General features: G+C 51.9%; 1 protein-coding gene across 1 annotated transcript in view; it reads right to left on the reverse strand.

Moving 5' to 3' along the window:
* The window catches only part of LOC109375611 (IQ motif and SEC7 domain-containing protein 3-like), a 149956-nt gene extending 139086 nt beyond the window's left edge, over positions 1–10870 (reverse strand). Inside the window, exon 1 of the mRNA XM_019631064.1 lies at positions 10579–10870. Coding sequence (XP_019486609.1) covers positions 10579–10844 — 266 coding nt within the window. The 5' untranslated portion in view covers positions 10845–10870. The remainder of the gene's footprint in view (positions 1–10578) is intronic.
* Positions 10871–10876: the final 6 nt, after the last annotated feature.

The raw sequence follows: 10876 nt of genomic DNA on the forward strand, positions 1-10876 counted from the left end.
GAAATATTGAAAGGAAGACATTTTGATGACATTCAGGACATCAAGGGTAATACCACGACAGCTCTGAGGGCCATTCCAGAAAAAGAGTTCCAAAATTGCTTTGAAGGGTGGACTAAGCACTGGCGATGGTGGATAGCTTCCCAAGAGGATCACTTTGAAGGTGACAATGATATTCACCCATGAGATATGTAACACTTTTTCTAGGATGAGTTCATGAACTTAATTGTCTGACCTCATATTCATTAAAACCTACCCTGAGGTAGGGCCCCTTATAGGAACAGCAAAGACAAATAACTCATTCATTCTCCTTGTCCCCAAGGGAGCTTCTGGGCGGGTTCCTCAACACCCGCCCAGCTTATCTAGGTTCATACCCATGCATCTGTCTTCCTGTTTGGCAGCTTTCTTCCCTGGGGCTGGTCACTTCTGGGCTCCACTGCCAACATTCTCCTGTCCAGCTCCTGCTCCTGCCTTCATTTTCTTTGGGTAAGGAGAATATATGTGGAATTATCTGCTTCTTGGACAGGTGTTATTATACTCTAAAAAGTCCCCTGTATACTAAAAATACAAGGGAACAAAAATGTTGCACTAGAAAATATCTATTTAACACAAAAGAAGGTAGTAAGGGAGGAATAGAGGAAGAAAAAAGACATTAGACATATTGAAAATAAATAACAAAATTGAAGATATAAATCCTACCTTATTAACAATTGTATCAAATATAAGTAGATTAAACACTCTAATCAAAATGCAGAGACTGGTAGAATGAATAAAAAATACATATTAGCAAACTATATGCTGCCTACAAGAAACTCACTTTAGATTCAAAGACACAAAGAGGTAGACAATAAAAGGATAAAAAAACAGTATGTCATGCAAATAATAACTAAAAGAGAGTTAGAGGCTATACTAATATCAGACAAAATAAATTTTAAGACAAAAATCGTTACTAGAGACAAAGAAGGATATTTTATTAGGATAAAAGGGTCAATCCTTCAAGAAGACATAATAATTATAATATATATGCACCAAGCAACAGAACCCTAAAATATATGAAGCAAAAATTGACAGAGATAAAAGGAGATGTAGACAATTCAACAATATTAACTAGAGACATCAATACCCCACTTTCAATGGACAGAACTAGACAGAAGATCAACAATGAAACAGAGGCCTTGAACAACACTGTAAACCAAGCAGACCTAACAGATGTGTACAGAACACTCCACCAAGAACAGCAAATACACATTCTTATCAAGTGTCCTGGGAACATTCTCCAGGATAGGTCATATTTTAGACCTTAAAATGAGTGTCAATACATTTGTAATCATACAAAGTATATTCTCTAGACACATGGACTAAAATTTAAAGAGTCCCCAAAAATGTCTAGATGACAGCTTTCATGGGAATGTGCTTAGCTCATCCTTGCTCAGACCATGACCTTCCCCACCACCCTCTCCTGTCTGTGTCTCTGTTTCCCCATCTGTACAATGGGGATAATAATGGTACCGACCTCACAGAGTTGTGCCAAGCATTTACAATAAACTAGTCAGCCATCACAGTTATTATTACTCATTGTCAATGGAAAGTGGAAATAATAATCCCTTACATTTCATCTCTGGGTCAGGAGGCAGTCACTCATACAATGGGTTAAGACTTTCAAAATGCCTTCGCTCCCACTATTTAACTCGGTCCTCAGTGTAGCCCTGCAGTCATCTGTTAAATAAGGGGAAGCTGGTGGTGGTAAGGCCCCAGGACAGTGGCATGACGGAGTCCTTGGGCCGGTGCCTGGTTCACAGTAGGTGTGAGAGAGAGAGTGCAGGGCAGCCTGTAGGTGAGAGCCGAACGGGGTGGTCAGTCACCCTGAGCGTCCCCTTAGACAGAGGTTCTTTACACCCCTCGAAGTTTGAGAACTGCTGAGTTGGGTGAAAGCAAAGCCTCAAAGAAGTCTAGACAGAGATCTGAGCATGTAATGGGCTGGGGAGGAGGGAAGAATATTCCAGATGCCTCTGCTTTTTTGTGGGGAATCCTCCATTGTGTTTTAATAGCATGAAGTCTCCACAACTGTAATACATGTGGAGAGGCTGTAACTGAAAGTTAAAGAGATTATGATGGCACGTCTTACAAAAGGTTGGATTCAAAACCACCTACATCAGATGAGCAGAAGGATGAGTGGGTAGATAGATAACAGGTATCTGCCAAAACCCAAGACATCTAAGTCCCATGACTTTTCTCTACCATCAAATTTCTGTTCAGCCTAGAAAGAGGGGACAGTGATAAATGTTGGGAAGAATGAGGGGGTACTCTGTATTTATATATATTAAGGATTTAATTCTCACAACCCCTCTATGAGAGAAGTGATATTTTATAGGTAAGAAAACTGAGGCACAGAGAGGCTAGGTAACTGGCCAGAGGTGACAGGGCAGGGACTCAGTGGAGGGAGTATCCTGGCCCCAGAGTTCGTGTCCTGACCACTGTCCCTGTCCACATACCGAATGTGTGTGTACCCCGACCAGGAACCATGCAAAGCCCCCAGCCTCCCTGGGGGAGTGAGCATCCCTGCTTGGGCTGCTCCCCCAACCCCCCAGGGTAAGTGGGAGGAGCTGGAGGCAGGCCCAGCTCCCACTCACTCACCAGTCCAGGAAATACCCTCGGCAACAACACTGATAGCACTCTGCCATATGCAGCCTTCCCGCGGACTAAGCAATGATCTCTCCTTCCCATCCGAACAGGCGCTTCTTTGGGGAAAGACTGGGCAGGACCTGTTCCTTTTACCCAAAACCCATTTGCTCCTTGCTGCCTTCCCTCACACCTTCGGGGCCAAGGTCCTGCAGCATCTACAACCTGCTACTCACTGGTCCCCACCTGCCCGGAGCCAGGTGTCCTGTCCACACCTTAGTGCAACCACAGCCCTCCTCTGCACAACACCCTCCAGAGATCCTGCCTCCCAAACAGGCCACTCACACAGCCAGCAGGACAGACCAGAGAGGGCCACAACGCCAGTGCTCCCAAATGACCATGGGTCCCAGTGTGTCCCGGCAAGTGAACACCTGTCGGAAGGCCAGGGGTGCTGCACTGACAACTTTCTAGATGGCTAGAAAAGGCTCCCCTGTTTGGGGTTGGGAAATGGGGCCAACTCAAGTGGGACACCTGGCACTGGCTGGGGGCTTGATTCCTCAGGAGTCTCTCCCTTGCACATGTGCACCTACTAGCCACAACTCTCCACCATGTGCCGAAAAAGGACTCGGGTTTCTGGTGGTAAAATAACTTCTCCAAGGTGACCACAGCAGGTGAGAGGCCAAGTCTGATGCTTAAAGGGAAAAGCCATAGCTTTGCCTGAGTGGGTGACGGTGCTAAAGTTAATTCTGGCTCCTGAAGCCAAAAGTCTAGGTGAGCTGACCACACCACACCTGAAAACAGCTCCAAAAGTTTCGCGAAACGTTGACACAACACAAAAAAACAGCTTGGAAGCAGCACAGTGTGATGCGGAACTTCATGGGCTCTGGAGGCAGACAGACCTGGGTGCAAATCCCACCTCTGCCACTAGGGGACCATGGGCAAATGCTAACCTCTCTGAGCCTCAGTCTTCCTATCTGCAAAATGGGTAACAGCTCACAACTGTCACAGGGTTAAGGTATCAATGGAGATACTGAGCAGTGTGTGCTCAGCACATGGCACCTGGAGCAGGTTCAGTTATCATTGTGTTTTAGTAATAATCAAAGTGTTCTAATGTTAAGTACAAAAAAAATCAGGATTTCTGTCCTGCTCCTTTGTGAATCTTGCCCCCTCCCAGAGGGAGAGCCTAGCATCTCACAATCAGGGCTCAAAGCACAGCTTCAGAGAGGTGAGCCAGTCTTGTCCACCACCTGTGCCCCAGGCTGAAATCTGGGTTCTCAGCAAGCACCCCAGGCTGGTCCGTGCCTGTCTGGACCTCACCTAGCCCAATCATCCCTGCTCGCAGGCCTCGCATGACCACGACAGTACCTCCCACCCCAAATACGCCACATGCCTCTTGCCTCAAGGGCCTTCCACATGTGCTGTTTCACCTGCCTTGATACCATCCTCCTCTTGTTCTTCAAGCCCTGGCTCAAATGTCACCTCCTCCAGGAAGCCTCTGCTGATGCCTGAGGGTGGCCTTCTTCTCCCTGCTCTGGGCTCTACACTACTTGACCCCACTTCCCATCCCGGCCCAATTATCTCTGAAGCCTGCTATGTGTGGGTCTATGATCTTGTCACATGTTTGCAAGTAGAGGCAATAAGGAGCTGCCTGATCAGGGACAACATTCAGGGGTGAGTCTGAATAGAAGGTGAATAGAAGGACGTGCAGACAGTGTGTATGCAGTGTTCAGTCTGGCTCTTGGGAACGAAGGGGCTCCGTGAATGTTCACTCTCCCACTGACATGGTCCCACAAACCCTCAACCACGGATGGGCATGCAATAAAGCACGCATTGCAAAATCTTCATTGTCGAACCCGGGGGATATTCTGCCTTGTACAGTTCAACTTTTCCATACGTTTGAAAATTTTTATACTAAAGTATTGGGGAAAAACAGTCCTCAAAAGCATTCTTAATACCCCAGCCATGTCTCCCCTGCAGCTACCACTTAATTCGTCCTACAATGCCAGGCATCCTATACAATTCCTCCATCTGCAACTGCTCTTCCTGAGTGGAAGCAGCCCCCCCACCCCCGCCATTTCCACACAAGAAGCTTGGCCTCGGGGAGCTAAGGGTGACGCCTGGCCTTATGTGTGAAGTCCACACTGCTGGGAGAAAGTTGAGGCATGATGGGAACCCCACAGACCCGCTGCTCAGGCAGGACTTAACTGCTCAGGTGTCCGTCATCGGGTAGCCCGAGGGGTCCCTAGAGCAAGGCCAGTGTAGCTGGGATGGAGAAAGGCATTTGGAAAACTCAAGGCTGTAACTCTTCACCAATCAAAACAGAAGCCCTTAGCATTTTGTGGTAACTGGTCTGGCATGTCCCGTCAAAACACCAGCCCTGCAGAGAAGGGCAGGAGTCAAACCCCAAAGGCCTGGAATTCCTATCAGTGTTGTCACTCAGCTAAACCTGGTTCACAGTTGGGACTGTCTCAGCTGCAGCCTGGCCCAGTCTACACTGAGTGGAGGTGGCAAATTCGAAGCCCACAGAATTCCCAAGCCCTGGGCTGCTTCATGGCCTCACCTGTAGCTTCTCGTTTTCATTAGGTCAGGTCACTTTCTCCTACCCCAGTTCTTGTGGGACTCCTGGCTTGTCTGTGTGTTTTTTCTTCTGTTCTATGGCAGTTATACAGATGGCACTTACCCTGAATGGTGCCCTTCCCAACATAGGAAAGGCATTCCTTTTTTCTTTAAAAGTCAGAAAACAAAAAAGAGAAAACAGGATTAGCTGTCAAAACAATGTCATTGACAAAACAGCTGATGGCCACCCAGCTGACAAAAAATGCTGATGCCCCAAACTCAAGACTCCAGGACCCTCATCCTGTGCAAACACTCACACTGCCCTTCACCACAGCACAAAGCCTGGACCCAGAAGGCAGAGCAACAATGTTATATCAGAAACAAGAGCAGGTGTCCACGACTTCACACACTGTGCTGCTCCATTTTTCTCAACTGGAGCTAGATAAAGAAACATTTCATGATTTATTTTCCACATTGTAAAATAATAATTTGCTTCGCTTGTCAGATGGCTGGGAGAAAGCTTCAGAGAGATACTCTCATCTTTCTGTGACTCTACCACGTGCTGGAAAACTAAGAAACACTCACCCTGTCCCCTAGAGCTGAATACATTTTGTCTGAGCAGGACAAGCCTCCAAGAGCTTGTTGCAGCTCCTTTCTGGCTAAGGGACATCTTCCAGGCATTGGCTATTCGGCTGTATCTTGGCTGAGAGAACAAGAACATTGTTTCATGAAAACGTGAACATAGTATCTCCCTTTTCCACACTCTCCTCCAGCCTCACAGATCAGTGTCCCCTGGACTGCTCACAGCCCCCACTCTTTGCTAAGAGTGAACAAGGGGACGGGGACATAAAAGCTCTCAGGCCTTCAGACCCTGGCCCCCGGGTTTGGTACTTCCCAGCGACTCTGAAGAATAGCATGCTTTCTGGGGCGCCTTGCCAGGACCCCCCCAAGAACAGCTTCTTGTGCCCTCACTTCTGGCCGCCCCCTCTTCCTGGCTATCCTTGAGCTTCCCTCCAAACTGGAGCACAGCTGTCATGGTTAATGTCACCACAGACCCAGGAAGAGAGCTTATTTGGTAAGTCAACAGAGACTGAATGCCACTGGAAACCTCCCCAGAGTGAGTCACCAACGCGCAGCTTTAAAAAAATGTCCTTTCCGAGTGATATGACAGCATTTGAGGGCTGGAGGGGGTGAGAACGAGGGAGGGAGGCTGCTCCACAGAGCCCTCTCTACAGCTTCTTCAGACCAATGTTTACTTCTGCCGGGAACTTCAGAGGATCAAAGGCTAGAAGGGATCACCTCCTTCAATCCTTGCCCCCACCACATTGCTACCTCATGTGACACTGAGGGCCTGGCTTCAGTGACAAGATCCCACATGACAAGACAAAAACTATGCATGGTGAGATTCCGCCAGCACGAGAAGCTGAGAGTCAGGCAGGATGCCAGGGGGTCGTCTGATCACTCCTCAGAATGAAGGGTAGGTGGTGGGTGCGGGACAGCAGGGGACCTGCAGACCGACCACCTGAGTCCCACTCCTGCCTCCACCACTAGTCAGGTGAGAGAGCTTATGCAAGTCGACAACCTCTCTGAGCTTCAGTTTCCACATCTGTAAAATCAGAGTGGCAGCTGTTCCTGCCTCGAACAAATGATGTGGCCATGAAATGAGCTGATCAGTGTAAACACCTGGAGCAGGGCTGGCACACAGGATGCCCTCAGTGGGTGTTCACCCCCTCTCTGGGTCTGTATGTTCGTCAATACCAGCTGCACCTACTAAAGCTCAAGCTGACCTTCTAAAGGAAAACACAGTGGTCCTAATCAATCAATTCCCCCTGCTTTCATCCACTTAACAAATACCTATTGAGCACCTATCATGTTCCTGAACCCCCAGTGGGAGGGGGGCAGTTCTAGAAACAGCATTAGAATGTAACCCACTAAACACTGGAAAGGAATTCTGATGTCAGAAAAAAAAAAAAAGGAATAACCCAATGTAATCAAAGGCATCCTATTTCTTTCCTGTTATTATCCTGTTTTCCCCAAAGCTGAGAAACTCATGGTATCTTTCAGTGGTGGTTGAAAGAGGACTTTCTGAGACAGCGTTGAGAGATATCTGGGCTTAAACATTTCCACCATGCTCAGTAATGCACCCCAAGGACGGCTGGGTGAGGTGGTACCAAGATGGCTGTTGTCCCAGTGTGAGCCTCTTCAGTTGCACTTCTCTCTGCCCCAGCAGGACCCTGCAGCTTCCAGTATTCAGGGCATCCTGTCCAGTGGCGGCAGCGGGCAGGAGGCTCCTGACTCAAGCTGGAGCAGTAAGGCTGCTTAGGAAAAGGAAAGCCAGGCCTGGCTCAGCCTGACATGCTTGCTGGACCCTGACCTACAAGAACCCCTGTGTGCAGGCAGGGGGCCTCAGAGAGGGCACTGGCAGTGCCTGCTGGTGGGCTCTCCAGCATGGGGGAAGTGGAGCTGAGTCCCCCAACAGGAAGTGACCCTGATGCTATGGCCTTGTACTGCCTGTGGCCTTGGGAAGCTCACACACAGATGTTCTTGTCTCAATCACGGGTGATCAACCGCAACCCCAGCCCACTTCTGGACAGCGGTTCTTCATGATGCCAAGTTCCCCACTCCAAGTCCCCTGCACTGCTCCCCCGCCACCACCCTAGGTCTCACAAGGTTGTCAGGAAGTTCACTCACCTCCTGCCTGTGCTCAGTTGGCCCAAAGGAAATGACAAAGTGATTGACAAGGGAAGAATCTGAAATGCATTAAGCACCTACTGTGTGCCAGTCTCCTCAAAACCCCTTAACTTCATTTAATCCTCAGCAAACGTATGGGAGGTAGCTATGGTCATCCCAGTTTTATGAGCATTTACAAAAACCCGAGGCTAAGAGATCATCACAGGCTGGCAAGTGCAGAGCCGGCCATCAGACCCAACTTTGTCTGCCTGTGTGTCCCTTTCTCCATGCAGAGCTGTTTATGCTTTCTCTCTCTTCTTTGCTCTTCCTTTCATGTCTCCAAGCACATCACTAATGGCTCTGCATACTACAAGGCACTTAAAAAAGGACTGCTCTCAGGGAGTGGCTTGTCCCATGCTCCTTAGGCATAAATCATCTTCTTTCAAGATGGGCAGTGAGCACCTCCAGTCCAGGTATGGAAAAGCAACCCTCAGCTCATTCGCCCCAGGCGCCAGGGACCAGACCCCATCGGCCCCCACACGAGTCTCCTGTGAAGGGAAATGGAGTGGGTGCGGAAAGATGGGCCTGGCGTGCTCTGCCTTGAGGGAACCCACAGTTCTCCTAATACACTGGTGGTCCGGGGCCAGCATGGTCGCATCTCGCAGGAGCCTGTGAGCAGTGCAGGCTCTCCAGCCCACCCCAGACCTACTGGTCAGAATCTGCATTTTAGCCCGATTCCCAGGTACACTACTTGGTCTGCACATTCAAGTTTGATAAGCTACCCTGCTCTACAACTTGGGTCAGGTGCTGTGTTGTCACCAGTTTTCTTAACGGGGATGCTATCATGGGCTCTGGCTGTGTCTCGATGAAAGGAAGCCAGGCTGACACAGAGCTGGGAACTTGTGAAACAAATCCTGCAGCCAAGGCCATCGCCAGGACACTACACTGTGGGGATTCCCCACAGCACGCAGGACTCACTGCCTCTCAGAACCTTCCCATCCCCACACTTTGTTACTAGAGGTGACTTTGAAGGGGAAAAAAAAGAATATATCCCCTGGGACAGTGCTGTGAGGCATTGCCAACAGCTTGTGTCACTGTTTCCTATGAAAGCACGGCTCGCGTCCCTGCCCTGGTGTGTCACCTCCGTCAGCTACTGAGGACTTCACCTGGCAGCCCCAGATTTTCTTTAGTCCTTGCCTGATAAATAAGTGCTTAGGCCCATGCAAGTAGCACCAGGTGACCCACAACCACTGTGGGAGGGACCCAGTGATGCAGGGGGTCTCAGAGAAGCCAGAGGCAGAGCACATGGAGGCAGGGGCGAGTCTCTTCTTTCAGTGACACCAGAGAGGAACTATCCACACGCCTCACTCCTCTGTCCCAGGATAAACACAAAGCAATTTTTTTTAGGTTGGGGGCGGGGGGGGGGGGGGGGGCAGGAGTGGGGACTGCCAGGCACAGAGCCAGGAGCCTCATCCACACCCTGACCCCATCCTCACAGATCTCCTCCGAGCCCACCAGAGCCCAGGAACACTGCCCAGAACCTGGGCAGGAAGCAGGTTAGCAGGCAGGGGCCCTCTCTCCCATGACCACAGCCTGGCACAGCCCCACCTGGGATGGGGAAGACATGGGATCTCAGATGACCTTACCTGGACTCCTGGGAATCAGGAGCCCCTCCACCACCAGCATGAGTTTTGGATGAGAATTAACTCCTCCCCCACCATTTCAGCCCATCCCCAGCCTCCCAGAAAACCTTTCCTGAAGTTTCCGACCACAACCACTCCCCTCCCCACCCGCTCAACACATACACAGTGTTTTTCTTCTCCACTCCAGTCTGCACCATGGAGTGTGGTCCAGGAGGCCCCAAAGACACAGGACAGAGTGGATAAACAGGGCACAGAGCACGCAGGAAGCCTACCCCCATCATCACCCGAAGCTTCCCCGCCCCCCCCCCCCAGTGCTCCCTTCCTTTCCGCAGATGGGCGCCCGGACCTCTGCGGCGAGAGGCCGCGCACCCGTTTTCGACACCCACGGGAGGCAAACCGGCAGCCAGCCGTCCCACCGGTGCGAGTTTGCCGGGACGCCGGGACCCGCGCAGCTGGGCAGTCCTGCCCCATCCCGTCCCTACTTAATCCTTGGTCCGAAATAGCCCGGGGTAATTCCGGAGTGAGGCGGGAGGGGTATTAATTAACCCGGAGTCGCCAAAGAAGACACAGAGGTGTCCAGAGGGAGTAGGGCTTGGAGCGTCCGGGGCTGGAGGCAGCTCAGAGTCACTTATGGAGGGACTGCGACCTGCGAGCGACCCAGGCCCGCTCGAGGGCGGGATCTGCGCTTTCTGCGCCCCCACCCGCCTGCTCCCGGGGTCTCGAGTCAGGAGTTCTGGTCCCACTACCCAGAGCTCCAGCTCTGTGTCCCAGAGAGCCCCCAGTGGAGAGGCCGACCTCGCAACCCAGCTCTCAGGTCCCAAGCCGTCTATCCACGGAGAGCCGGGCGGGTGGGAGCGCAGGGCAGCGCCATGGAGCCCCTTTCCAAGGGAACCCAGTCATTGCCCGAGATCGAGCCCCAGGTCGGGACAGCGACCCCGTCGGGAGTCCCCCGGTGCACCTCGGGGTCTCCTGGCGGACAGGGCGCTCGCCGGCTGGGAACCCTCCCCGGCGACTTAGAGGGAAACGCCCCCCCCCGACCCCGCAAGAAGTTCGCGCGCCCCCGACACGCCCGCCGCCCCCGGTCCCCGCTCACTTGTCGCGGCGGCCACCGAGCTCCGGGATGGCGCCGAGTGGTGGCGGGCCAGGGCCGGGGGCCGGGCGGCGGGCGCACGCGGCCAGGTGTCGCCGGTGCCGCTCCAGCAGGCCGGCGTTCTCGCTGCTCAGCCGCGCCACTTGGCGCTCCAGCTCCTCGATGCGCCGCCCCCGGCGCGCCAGCAGCTCCTGCTGCGCCGCGACGATCCGGGTCAGCTCCTGCAGGTACTCGGCCGCCTTGCCGGGGGACTCGGCGGCGTTGGCCATGGTCCCCGCCCCGCGGCCCGCCGCGCCTCAGG

This window comes from Hipposideros armiger, unplaced genomic scaffold (assembly GCF_001890085.2).
Source record: "Hipposideros armiger isolate ML-2016 unplaced genomic scaffold, ASM189008v1 scaffold_982, whole genome shotgun sequence".
Classification (NCBI taxonomy): Eukaryota; Metazoa; Chordata; class Mammalia; order Chiroptera; family Hipposideridae; genus Hipposideros; species Hipposideros armiger.